The following is a 14200-nucleotide window of genomic DNA, read 5'->3' on the forward strand; positions in this document are numbered from 1 at the left end:
GCCTGGCGACGTGATTGCGTCAGACGCAGTCGGGGCGGTAACGGCGCGAGTTTTCAAAATGGAGGCGCAGGGGGAGGGGGGCGGCCGCCGGGCCCGCGAGCGAGCAGGCCTGGCTCCAGGCGGGCGGCGGAGGGCGCCCTGATGGCGAGCCGCGGCCGAGGTCCCGAGGAGAACCCCTAGCGAGACCCGAGGAGAGCGGCCGGCGCTATGGCGACCTGCATCGGCGAGACGATAGAGGTGGGACGCGGGGGCCCGGCTCGGGCCGCCCCGCCATTTGCCGTGGGCGAGGCCGAGCGGGGCGCGATCGTCCCCTTCCCGGGCGGGAGGCGGTCGCCGGGGCCGACGCGGCGGTTAGTGCGGCGGGGGCCGCCCTGAGGCGGGGCCCCGGGCGGCTCGAGGCGCCGTGTGTGGCGCTGCCATGGCAGCGGCGTCTCGGCGGGCTCCCCCGGGAGCGGCGGGTCGGGCGGCGGGAAGGCGGCTGCTCCGCAACGCCGCGGGGAGCCAGGGGCGCAGTGTGAGGGGCGCAGTGTGAGGCGAGCGGCGGCGCGGGGAGGATGATGCCGGGTACGGCGCTGAGCGGCTTTGCCGCCGGCTGCGAGCGCGGCCCCGAGGGCTCCGTGCAGGTACTGAGCGCGGCGCTCCGGCGGCTGTGCGCTGCCGGCCTCTGCGGGTCGCGCTGTCCGTCGCGCTGGGGCTGACGGCGGTTGTGTGTTCGCGTTGCAGGACTTCAAGGTGGGGAACCTCCTGGGAAAGGGCTCCTTCGCCGGGGTCTACAGAGCGGTATCCCTGAAAACCGGCCTGGAAGTGGCTATCAAAATGGTAAGGCAGCCGGCTGGAGGAATCTGCAGCTTCTGGATGCCCCCAGCAGGGACGGTTGCAACAGGTCAGGGTGACTGTGCCCGGACCCCTTGTTTCTGGGTAACGGATGCTGAGAGCACGATTTGGTCCAGGAAGGTGCAGCACAATCAAAAAGCCTGTATCGGTAACTAGTGAAAGCGTTAGCGTTGCTGTTAAAGTGACTTGAGCTGAGATACTCGGTCGTGGTTGTACAGTCATCTCTGTAATTGTAGTTCAGAAAATGGAATCTATAAAAACGTTGTTTAGACTCTGTTTAGCTGGAGAGGTCCTGAGCACAGGAGGAGCTTGCAGCCCTTTAACTTGTGATAGCCTTTAAATGTTTCCCTTGCTGTAAGGGCAGAACTCTACAAAAGGATCCCTTTTTTCAAATATGTTTTGCTAGTTTTAATTACAGCTAATAATAATTGCATTTATCCACTTTTTTAATACTAGCATGTGTGCTTTGCAAACTCAGCATTGGATTTCTCTCAACATTTTGCTACTGTTTATTCACTATTTGAACAATTGTGTCTTCCTCTGTTTCGCTAAGATGTTTGCTTATGAAAAGCATCTTGTAAGCAAAGCTCAAACCTTGCTTATATGTCAGGGTTTTCAGGCAAAACATGCACTGAACAGTTCAAATTTTCAGTTCAATTACCTAAACGTATGTAATCAATGCTGCACTACTTGATAAATATTGTGATCTATTTTCAGATAGACAAAAAAGCCATGCACAAAGTGGGAATGGTACAAAGGGTTCAGAACGAGGTAAAAATACATTGTCAGCTAAAGCATCCATCTATTCTTGAGGTAAGATTCGTGTATTTTTAGCAGTATCTGCAGCATATGTGATTTGCTGTATAGTCTGCAAGTATTCTAATTTCCTTGTTTTATTTTTTTAGCTTTATAACTATTTTGAAGATAGCAACTATGTGTACTTGATACTTGAAATGTGTCACAATGGTGAAATGAGTAGATACTTAAAGAATAGAAAGAAACCCTTTTCAGAAGATGAAGGTGAGAATTTTCTTTGAAGCTTTCTTTGTATTTACATCTTGAGTTATACAGTAAGTTTCTTTCTAGTGAAAGAACATTTAAAACTGCTATCAATCTGAAACTGTATAGCTTAAAAGCTTGTGAGAAGTGCTAACCTGGAGGTAAGATATAAACATTTTCACTTGAATATTTATGTACATTTGTTTCTCTTTATACCCTTTGACAGTAGCTTGTACCATTTGGGGTTTTAGAAAAGATGTCAGTGCCTACTAAAAGGTAGAGTTTACCTTTGTACATCAAATCACTGTATTAGTCTTTCAGTTTCTAGCTCATCTTATGTAGAATCATTGGAACCCTTTAGTGTGTTCCATGTGTGTGTGTAAATGAAGATAAAGCTGTTAACTCTGTGCAAGTTATGTAAGGGCAAGTAATACTGTAATAAGAGACTTTTTTGGAAGCTATCATAGAGCTGGATTAAGGGGGGTACTGTTACACAGACATCTGTTTAATCCTGGTCTGCTCCAATGGAAGTAGTCCATCTAGTCAGAACCTTAGTTCTGAGATCTGATAAAACTGCTGACTTATATTTAGAAGGAAAAAAAAGGCTCGTTCTTTGATAAGTGATTTCTGCAAATACTTGTTCCTCTGCAGTTGTTGCCATCTGCAAAGAGAGAAAGGGATTGTAAATTGTTTGCTTTAAGAAGAATGATTCTTAAAATTGCTGTATTAGAATCATCACAATAAATGATGCCATCTGAGCCTGGATGAGGTTTTGCTGTTCTTGATGTAAGCTACAGCTTGAATATTTCCTGAATTTCTAATGGAATAGAAATATTATGCCAATATTACAAACATAGAAGGTTATGAGAAGCTGGAATACTTCTAGCTTTGCCAGTTTGCTGATGATAATACAAATATCCAAATTGTCTCTTGTATTTTGTAACCTGCATATAGTGAAGATGTGTGGCTGCATTTATTTGTTTCTGATGAGAGCAATTTAAAAATTCAAGTTCTCAGAAGCCTAATTTAAGGAAACTTCAGAAATGTTTTCTGCTGTCCTACGGTAATTGCATGTTCCTGTTATCATGGAAACAAATTGGACTACTGCATTACAGAATGTTATTTTATGGACTGCTGTAGAAGACAGTAATGCTGTGCTGCTTCAAGCAAAAAAGTGGAAAGTGTTGTTCCTATCTCATTAGTGTGACACTTAAATGCCCTTTTAACATCCTCGCTAGTTAAGAAAAGATAAAGGAGAGACAAGCAGCAGATTTCAAAGGGTTGTTATTTTTAGAGCTATGACTTCAGTTATTGCACTAATGCATTTGTTCTTTTGCTTTCTACAGCCCGACACTTCTTGCATCAAATTATCACGGGTATGCTGTATCTTCATTCTCATGGAATACTGCATCGGGACCTCACCCTTTCCAATCTCTTACTCACCAGTAATATGAACGTCAAGATTGCCGATTTCGGACTAGCAACTCAGTTGAAAATGCCTCATGAAAAGCATTATACCATGTGTGGAACTCCTAATTACATTTCGCCAGAGATAGCCACAAGGAGTCCACATGGACTCGAGTCTGATGTATGGTCTTTGGGCTGTATGTTTTACACTCTTCTTATTGGAAAGCCACCTTTTGACACTGACACGGTGAAGAACACACTGAATAAAGTAGTATTAGCAGATTATGAAATGCCAGCCTTTTTGTCCAGAGAGGCACAAGACCTTATACATAAATTACTTCGCAAAAATCCAGCAGATCGCTTGAGCCTTTCCTCTGTGTTGGATCATCCTTTTATGTCCAGGTGTAGCTCTGCACGGAGCAAAGATTCAGGAACTTCAGAAGATTCCATGGACAGTGGGAATGCTACCATTTCTACCACTTCTACAGGCTCTTCCAGCATCAGTACCAGTGGCTGCTTGAAGGAAAAGAAGAAGCTGTTAGTGGGACAGCCACTCCCAAATAAAATCACTTTTTTCCCTAAAAGCAAGAATCCCAGTAATGCTTCATCTGTAGATGGGAGCGGTTCTTTTCATCAGTGGGGAATTCAAGGGAAGGAAATTGGCACAGGTGGCAGGGGAAGAGTCATGCAGCTTGGTGAAGAGAGACCACATTCCCGCTACCTCCGAAGAGCCCACTCCTCAGATAGGTCTGGCGCATCCCACAGTCAGAATCAAGGAATATCCAATATCATTGAGAGGTGTCACTCCCTGGAACTGCTTTCCAAGCCTAGAGGAGGAACGAGAGAAAACACAGAATGCTTTTCACCTGCAAACAGCTATTCTGATATGGGAGAAATATTTAAGGAAAAGACTTCTGGTAGTTCTGGCTCTTTTGAAGGGCAGATGTCTCCACCTGTGAAAGATCAACCACAGTAAGAATGAGCTTTTATTACAATGAAATTTAGAGTTTTCTTATGCTAAAAGCTTTTTTTTTCTTGGAACTAGATTGCATTAAGTACCAAAAGCCTTTATGCTTGTAGCTTCAATACGGCATATAAAGAGTAATCCTTCAGTGCTCTTGGTATGGAGAGGTTCACCTTCTCCCTTCTCCCTGTCTTACAGTTCTTAGATGCGGTATGTATACAGACTGGACTGTAGCTTTTACTCATCCTGGTAGAGCTATACTGATTGTTTATTTCCTTGTATAGCAAGCTGAGTACTTCATTCTCCAGTGACTGTAGTAGAGACCCTTGCTGACTTCTCTTTGTAGAAGAGACACAGATGAGGGGAGAAGTCATTCCATGTATGACTGCCAACATATGTACTTGCTGCTCTGGGGTATTTCAGTTCATCTTTAGCAATGTTATAACAAGAAAAGATTAAAAAAAAATAAAAAGAAAAAACTACAAGTTAAGGACTATAAAATGAGCAGCACTTTCTGTTCTATAAAGGGGGAAACAACTAAACATCAAGATAATGACCTGAAACTTAGTTCTGTGTTATATTTCCTGCATGAGAATTCTGCCTTCTTTCTCATTTGACAGATCTCTTCAGTGCATACAAACCAGCCCAGGTGTGAAATGTGCAAGGGTTGCTAGGGTGTTTGATGTTAGACGGAAGCCTGATCTTTGTTTTCTGTGTGCTGCTGTGCAATACAAACCTTTCTTTCTGATAAACTTAGTCTGTGAATTCTCAGAAGTTACCTTCCTATTGCAATATAAGGTGTATTTTGTGTTGTTATTCTTCAGCTGTAGCATTGTAACACTTGAGCAAGCGTTGTTGATGAAAACTTGATTACACGTGTAACTTCTATTTTGCAGCTCAAATTTTCTCTATCCAATGAAGCCCCCTCTTGGTTTGTTAGAGCAGAAGTCCCAGGCTGAAACCATGCAGCAATGGCTTGGAAGCATGCAGACAAATGGTGAGTTACTAATCCAGTTATATATCTTTGCACTCAAGGTAGAGTTGCAACCTGTAACTATTACTGTTGTTTTTCCAAATTTTGTTTGAACTTAGGATGAAAGGTATTGGCCACGTAACCGTGATGCTGGAGTGTAATACTAGCATCCTAAATATTGGTGACTGGACTTTAGAAGGTTTTTTAGATAGTACTCTTCTCAAGCTGTTGGACTGATATAATGAGCTATATGCAACTGCCTTCAGATGAGTGAAAAAACTGATATTTGTATGTTTAGCTTCCCAAAATGTAGTTCCGTTCTTTTTGTTTTTTAGCATTTCAGCAAAAACAAACAACGACACAAAGAAGAAAACCATTTATTTAGAACTCACCCCAATTATTCAGCTCTTACCTGAACTTGTAAATAAAATGACAAGATTGGCAGGTGATTCTAAAGCTCTGCTAGTTTAGATGGGCCAATAAATAAGCCTTGAAAGAAAATATGAACTCAGTGAAAGAAAGGTAATGAGGCTGCAGAAGGAGGGGTGGAGGAAAGGACAAAAGGCACAGAAGGGAAGGAGGTGTTCTTGTCACGCATTATGTTGCATCATTTTCCAATAATGAAATCTGATCATAAAACTAAATCATAAATCCATTCACACCTTTTTTTTTGGTCTGGTATTACTGGACTCCTTACCTTCCTATCTATAGGAAACTGGAATCATGTGACACATGGTCCAAATAATCCTATTTAATTTTTGGTCGCTTCTCAGCTGTTCTACAACATGGCAGGAGTGGGTTGCTTATTTGGGTGAGACACCTTTGTTATTTGAGCCCTTAATCACAGGCTTAAATATCAGAAGTAGAGAAGCAGTTATAGGAAGCTTAAGTTTAAAAATATAGTCTGTTTTTTTTCTTTTTAACAAGTAACTGGAAGGCTTCTCACATGCACATTTAACATTTGGAATACTAAAAACCCAGTTGATGTTAAACGCGATGTTTCAGATTAGCTAACAAATATGTGAATCTTATGGTTATCTGGATGGCACCTGATTAATTATCTTCCAACAGACTGATTATTGAAATCTTAGCAGTTTGATTCACAGTGTTTTTGTGAGGTGATGTGACACAGATTAAGGTTGTCATAACAGATATGTTTATGTCAGCCTTAATTTCAAATAAACTTGATTTAAAATAACCACTGAAATTCGATGAGAACGAGTATAGTTTGGACTGAGTATTAAAGAAATCACATTGCCTGCTTAAATAAGCTGCTTAACATTTTTAAGAGTTTTTCAAAATATAGTAGCTTTTTTTTAATTAATTTTTGCTTACCAAGACTTTAAATCTCCAATGTTCTTCTATGATGCTTTCAGCTCAGCTGAGACCTCCTGAAGACCTAACTAGTAATAGTAACGCACATGGAGGCTTTCGGTATCATCTGGATGTGCAGCAAGATGCATCGAGAAATGGATGGAACACCTTAAAAGATATACAGAATCGTGATGCTTCCCGTGATTGCTCAAACTCTTTAAATCAGAGAAACCCAAACAAATATATTTCTGAAGTTCTCTGCCAACCTGAAAAAGTTCAGTCATCTTCGTGTGGCCTTTGGCCAGCTTCAGAACAAAACCAAGCCTGGGGCAAAGAACCACCAGCACGTCAGAAGCCTACGCTGCGGAGTATAGTATCACCTCTCAGTGCTTACAGGCTAAAACCAATCAGGCAAAAAACAAAAAATGCAGTGGTATGTATCCATTTTTAAAACTGAAGTTGTAAATATGTGGATGTCTTTTCTGATTTCCCTGGTGATTTTTTTTTTAAACGTTTTTCCTGAAAATTTACAGGTGAAGTTAAATTATATGAATTTGTACTACTCATAATTCAAAGCTATCGGTAAAATTCATTTTAGTTTTTCTGAATATGGAATACTGCAACCTTGTGGCCACTCCTAGCAAATACTTTTGCTGCATTGCTTCTATATACAAAGAAACTACAAGAAGACATAAGAACTACTGACCACATTTATGTTCCCTAATGTTTTAAATATCTGTACTGCTTATCTTTGCAAGTTGCATTTAAACTTTTGATGTGGTTAAAACACAAACACTTTTACAGATCAGGTAAATAAGTGGATTAGGTATGAAAATAGTCTTACTCTCCAGTACTTGAACATTTTTTCCTTAAGTGCTGCTTTTTTCCTTTCTTCTAAATGAGGGAGAAAGCAAATCAAGTTCCATTAATCCCTGCTGATGGTGCGAGTGTTCTGGTTGGTTTGTTCTTCCTGCTGTCACTTTTCTGCCATTTGTTGTTTCCTACAGTCTTGTTTATCTCTTCTCCCTCCTCCATTTCTTATTATTTTAAGAGCATAATAGATCTGACCTGTCTTGGTTTGCTTTGTCAGTTTGTAAGCCACATCCTCCCTGAGCATGTCCATGCCACGAGGAAGCATTCTGTATTAACAGCACTAAGAGTAGAAGTTAATGTGGGAAGCATGTATCAGTTTGCAGTATATTCTAGAAATACTCTATTGCTTATGTTTCTAGAATAAAGTTGTGTTTATAAGACATCTGTGGAAAAAATGGTAACTCTGCCTGCTAGAAAGTAAATTTGAGTTTTACTGATGGTTTTGTTTCAAATATTCTAGGTGAGCATTCTGGACACTGGGGAGGTGTGTATGGAGTTCATAAAAGAACACCATTCACAAGAATTTGTGAAAGAAGTTCTCAGAATATCTTGTGATGGAAATACGGTGAGAATTTGTAGTTTATTTAATGTTACTCCAATTGTTTACTGCATTTTTTTTTTTTAATTAATTTTCATTTAGGCCGATATGTGCTTGGAAATGTTTTGTCACTGTATGTACAGACATCTAAGTTCTCCCTTGCACCCATGCACTGCCATAGCACAGCCATGTGGATTTGGACATTTGGAACAGTGGAGCATTGTTGAAAGCTGCTGCTGTTAAATAATCTCTTAGAGGAGCAGAGCAGTTAATTGCAAATTACATTAAACTGTGCCTTACTTCCATGGGAGTTGCAACTGTAAATACATTTTTTCCTTCTTTTGTAGATTGCAGTTTATCACCCGAATGAAGGAAGAGGCTTCCTTCTTGACGACAAGCCGCCCATTCCTCCTGAAGACAGCTGTATGTACAACTTTGACAACTTGCCAGGTAATGTGACATTTTTAAATGACGATGATTCACCCGATGCTTATATGAATCTGGAGATCAGCTTTTACCCTCTGCTTCTCAGATTAATCAGGAGGACGAAACTCTCTTCAGAATAAGAGTCTTAAGTAGTTTCTCTGGAAACTTAAGAAATTTGCTGAGAATGTAAACAAATGTTTTTAGTGATTTGTATGGAAATAATGAGGGACTGCTTAACCTCTTTACAATGCAGTGTACTAAGCTTGAGATTCCCATATTTTGTAGTAATCACATTGGAAACTGTTTAAATATGATTTGAAGAAATATCAAGTAAACTTTAAAAAGTATTATCTCTAATTTGCACTTCGTAATATTTACATAGTGTGGGGTGAGAAGGGGTAAAAGATTTGAAAGCATTTGGTCTGACAAACAATAAATGCTTTAAAATAGTGTTCTTCTGTTTTAGAAAAGTACTGGAAAAAGTACCAGTATGCAGCCAAGTTTGTGCAGTTAGTGAGAACAAAAACCCCCAAAGTTACGTTCTACACAAGATATGCCAAGTGCATGTTGATGGAAAATTCACCTCCTGCAGATGTTGAAGTATGTTTTTATGATGGTATGTATTCATTTTTGCAATTATGCAAAGTGATATTTAAACACTGAAATACTGTTAAACAGTGGATGCTTCTGGTTGAATAAATGGAAGAAACATGATCTGTATTGCTCCGTCTTTATTCTAGCACTCAAAGATCAGTTTATTCATTAGTTTGCTTCTGCTATCTTCTTCAGTGAGTGCATTACAAAGGTATTATTGACCTACATGTTTTCTTCTATGAGATCATCTTTGGCTCTACCTTTGGGAGTTAACCTGCTTACTAAAAGGTGTGTCCCTGCTCCTCCAAGCTTGCCTTTATTTTCCACTGTTAACTTCAGAAAGCAGATGGCCATCTCCAGCTGTACATTCGATAAACCGGACTGTGCTGACTGTTGTTTTCTTACCATGGATTTTGGTGAACTAGTTGGATTTGCCTCATACACATAAACCTCAATGACAGTTACCATTTAAAAATTATTTACTAACAGTTCTGTGACTCTAAAGAGCTGCCATTTGAAAGAATGGCATCAAATACTAATAGATCATACTCAACCAATTTTTGGCAATGCTGTTAGGTACGCTCATCTTATCTCAGATGAATGATTCGAAAGGTGGTTCTTAAAACATAATAAATGCATGATTCAGGCTACTTAAGTAGTGATCTCTGAGCATAGAAGGTATTCTGCTAATGTCACAGTCCTAATTTAAGTAATGTTTGATTTGAGAGCTCATCCAGAGGTGGTTTTATTATTCAAGCAATTTCTAAGTTGATGAATTACGTTTCAGTTCACTGGTGTGTAATGGCAGGGATGTGTATTTCATAGATACTGGCATTGTGTGCAAATCACGCTAGATAATGCTTTTTACAGGAGCAAAGATACACAAGACAGCTGGTATAACTCGTGTGATTGAGAAATCAGGGAAATCCTTCACTTTGAAAGGAGAAAATGAAACAGGTTTGAAGAAGGAAATGCAAGTATATATGGATCATGCAAATGAGGTAAATGGCTTGATGTTGCTTTTTCAAATGCAAAGCAGCCTTAAGAAATTAGATATTCTCTCAGAAATGTGCTTCTAATGTCACTTAGCATATTTTGCATTGCAGTGATGGGAGGTGGGAAAGGGCTTGTGGTGGCTGTTAATTTTGTTTGTTTTGTTAAAGAGCAAATATTGATGTAGGGATAACGGTTACACTTGCTGCACGATGAAGACTTGGAGTAAATTCTTACTGGAGTGTTTCTCTGCTTATTGAAGGGGTTAAACAGAACACACAAAGCTGCTTTATATAGTTCTTTGGGAGACAACAGAACTGCTAGTGCTTAACTGGGTTGCCTGCTATCCCTTCTCATGTTTCATGTCACCCAATTAGCAGTCACAAGAGTAGCTATTATGTCTTTGAACTTGAAGTGGTTAAAATGTCAAAAAAACTTCTAATTCAGCCTGCCTTCTGTTCTGTGACTTTCTGAATGGAATGTAAGGATCTGTTATTCCTCTCGTCCTTCTGAAAGTGGAGGAGGTGTGGATTAAGAGCATAATGCCAAATGTGCTGAAGTTACCAGGGAATCTTGTGGTATTATAGTTGTGTGTGTTGTTTGTTTGTTTTTTAATGGCATTCATGGTTATAATCAATGCTCTATAAGAAAGCATTTCTCTACGTAGGCTCACCTGCCACAGTAAACGTGTGAAACAATTAGACTGTTCTCAGTTAAACTTGAACAAGCTCTACTTCATTCCAGGGACATCGTATATGCCTTGCACTGGAATCTGCTATTTTGGAAGAAGAAAAAAGGAGCGAAAGTGTTCCGTTTTTTCCAATAATTGTTGGAAGGTAACATCTTTACCATTACACATTTATGCATTTGATTATTCCTACTAAGCAGCCTTCTGCAGCTAAAGTAAGCAGAAGCCAGGGTTGTTTCACAAAGGTTCATAGTCATTAGCAAGATAATCATTAACATTATGGCACATATAAAAATGCTGGTTTGGTCCTGCACACTTTTCTTTGATACTAGGACCAAAAAATCCTTATAAATTTAGACTTAACCAAACAGCTAGACTAACAAGTCTGTGGAATACTGGTGACATCAGGTGTAGTCTGTGGTTTATGGAATGGAAAGCTAGGTCTTCTCACTTATTTCTTTTATCCCTTTTGTAAAGGTAATTTTCCTCATTGTCTCTTTTTTTTTTTTTTTTCCAGAAAACCTGGCAATGCTGAATCTCCAAGGGCTCTACTGCCTCTGATGTTGGACAAGAACAACTGTTCAAAAGAAGTTATGGCACTGGATAGAAATACAGTTGCCAGTTCTACTCCAGTTCCAACTGCAAACTGTACCCCTGTAAGTACATGAACATACAGCAAAGACTGTTCAGTAGGAACTGAAAAACTGCCAGTCTGTTTGAAGTAATGTAATTATTATGGATGCATGCCTTTTCTAGCCATCTGTGAGCATCTTGACTAGAGACTTTTGCTTTCAATTAACTTGCTATGTCTGGATTTGAAATGGACTTCTCCAATGATGTCCTCCAAAGCTTTCTCACAAGTGTTTCCTGGGAACGTAGGAAATTGCTTTCTCATGCTACACAGAGATGTCCTGAAACATTCTGAAAAGGTGCCACATTAAGTGTGAGTGTAAATATTTATCTCTAACAGACTCTGTGCTGAACAATTTTCCTAAAGATGGATGGAACTTCCTGACAATCAAACGCTGGAAGAATGAATTTTATGTCAGAAGTCTCCGTAGGGTGAAGTTTTTCCTCTGTGATAATGGGGAATGGGTGAAAAAACTGTTCTAATACTGAGCCTTAGTGTAGAAAAAGTCCTCTGAAATCTCATGGGCTTTTACAATGTAATGCTGTTAAATGAAGCATATAGGCTAAATCTCTCTGATCATAGGAAAAGATTAAAGAATCAAGGGTGGTAATTAGCCACTATAGTTGGTGTATAATCTGTTGGTCTGAACAGTAAGACTGCTAATGCTGTTATTTCTGGATTTTAGGTGGTGTCATATGAAAAGTCTGCATTTATGGCCAATGCTGCTGAAAGTCCGTGCTCCTCTGTTCATCAGACAGAATGCAGCCCAAATTCAGCTCAGCTTTTAAAATCAGTCTTTGTGAAAAATGTTGGTTGGGCTTCGCAGGTGAGAAATAAGAGTCTATTCTTTGTTCTTTCTTTTGAAATAACTAACTTTTCAAACATGGTTTGTGAAGTATATGTAAGAGTTGTGCTCTGCTACAGAGACTGGAGAATTGTGGAAAGATCCTGTCAAGTAAGCATGTTAGATAAATACTCTGCTGAACTACATTAACTGAAAAACCAAAGTAATGCTAGTTGAGTGTTTCAGTTGCAGCTGTCACTGATTTCTTATGGCTACTATTGCCTATTGGAGTGCCTTCTATCATTCATATTCCCCTCTAGGTAAAAGCTGAAGTTGTTAAAATTCTGTTTGCTTATGTAGAAGTAAAGGTGTACTGACAAAGCATTTCAGCTTCATTTGACAGAGTAATTCTAAATGTGTGATCTTTGGTTTTTATCTTTCCAAATGATACTGCGCTCTTATTAGCTGACCAGTGGAGCAGTATGGGTACAGTTTAATGATGGATCCCAACTGGTAGCCCAAGCAGGTGTTTCTTCTATCACTTACACCTCTCCAGAAGGCCAGACTACTAGGTGAGTCTCACTACTGCTTGAAATAAGTAAACTGCTACTTTTTGTTGCTGTTAAAAAATAAAAGCTTAGAATTTAGGATAACACAATAAAAAAACCAAAGAACAATACCTGGCAATGAAGTCTACTGCTTGGTCTCAGGAAACAGCTGCTGTTTGTGTATAGTATTAAAAAGAGGAAGGGGAAAATGATCCTTTATCCTTAATCCTTTTCAGTATTGTTTTTTTCCTCTTAAGATACTTCTAGTTTAGGGAAAATGTGTTAGGGAGATAGAATATCAATGTTGATGCATAGACTAGAAGTGCTCAGATGAAGTTTTGGATATATTTTGGATGCAGGGCACTTGTCTTACTCATACAGCTATTCAATAATATGTTTCCTCTGTGTGAAGTTGAAGATGGTAACACGTGATCAGGATATAATTGTTGCTTATCAGCATTTTTTAGATGAAATGTTCTTATCTGGAAATACTTTTTCAGTTAAATACATATAGGGATTGGAGGCAAACAGGACTTAAGCCATTAAGCTCCAGTTAATTTGTTTATCTATTTACATATACGTACCTGATTTAGAGGTTTGCATTTCAAATGTGATGTTCTTATTTGCCTTTGCAGGTATGGAGAAAATGATAAGTTGCCAGAATACATCAAAGAGAAGTTGCACTGTCTGTCTTCTATTCTTGTGATGTTTACCAATCCAACTGGTCCCCACTGATAAAAGCAAAGCAGGTCTTCGGGCACAAGAGCTTAATAAACACACTCACTGACATGAAAGTGACTGATTTTACTAAGCTTATCCCGAAATTCTTCAAAATACTGGTTAAAAAAAAATAGGAAGGGAAGGGTTGTTCTACAATTTTTTGTAAGATACTTTTCAAGCACATTTTTCCTTAAAATGATGGATAAACTTGCTCAAGCAAAACATTGAGCAATTTTGTTCTAAATGACCTCACGTTTTCTGAAGTAATCTCTTTTCTATTTTTTTTCCCCCACTGCTTACTCAGTGATGATGATCAAGGAAAACATACCTGTGCTGTTGAAGTGTTTGTGTTTGTATATAACTTGTATTTTTATATCTTACAAGTAATATATGTAAATATGTACATGTTTTATACCTTTTTGTTTTTATTTTTGTAGCAGCAGCTTTTGAATTCCCTGCACAAGCATTTTATACCCCCAAAAAATAAATGCAGTGGTAAGCGTCCAGCTCTCTTTGTTTCATATTCAAGTTCAGAGACCCCTTTCCCATAAGTTGGAAAGTTCAACTGTACCAGAAGCGGATGTGTTATTTTAGAGCATCATATGTTGGCGTATGGATGGGTGAAGCTTGGGGTAAATAACTATAAAATGATTGTACAAAGCTTTGTCTCACTTGTGAACTGAACATTTGCACAATGGTTTGTATATTTACTGTTCTAGTCTTGGGCTACAGGTAACTGAAATACGTACAGATGAAATGTGATAGGAGAGCAAATTACACATGCTGCAGCTAATAGATTCAACTTGTTATATAATCATCAGTTTTTATTAACTTCAGATACTTTTACCTATCTTACATTTTATGGATCACACTATTATGAACAAGTAACAAACTGAACCAATGCTATGAGTAGC

General features: G+C 39.3%; 1 protein-coding gene across 2 annotated transcripts; it reads left to right on the plus strand.

Annotated features, from left to right (window-relative positions):
* The first annotated feature begins 29 nt into the window (after positions 1-29).
* PLK4 (polo like kinase 4) lies at positions 30-13792 on the plus strand. Of its 2 annotated transcripts, none has more exons than XM_015861250.2 (16): positions 30-237; positions 724-819; positions 1552-1647; positions 1740-1854; positions 3180-4212; positions 5101-5201; positions 6554-6924; positions 7825-7929; positions 8250-8352; positions 8795-8944; positions 9793-9923; positions 10660-10751; positions 11121-11259; positions 11920-12060; positions 12484-12590; positions 13202-13792. In XM_015861250.2, the coding sequence occupies exons 1-16, from the start codon at positions 208-210 to the stop codon at positions 13299-13301; spliced, it is 2910 nt and encodes a 969-aa protein (XP_015716736.1). In that variant the 5' UTR covers positions 30-207; the 3' UTR covers positions 13302-13792. The 2 variants fall into 2 exon arrangements, with proteins under 2 accessions (XP_015716736.1, XP_032300471.1); XM_032444580.1 differs by lacking the exon at positions 30-237 and adding an exon at positions 536-623.
* The last annotated feature ends 408 nt before the right edge of the window (positions 13793-14200 follow it).

The sequence above is a fragment of the Coturnix japonica genome, chromosome 4 (genome assembly GCF_001577835.2).
Source record: "Coturnix japonica isolate 7356 chromosome 4, Coturnix japonica 2.1, whole genome shotgun sequence".
Classification (NCBI taxonomy): Eukaryota; Metazoa; Chordata; class Aves; order Galliformes; family Phasianidae; genus Coturnix; species Coturnix japonica.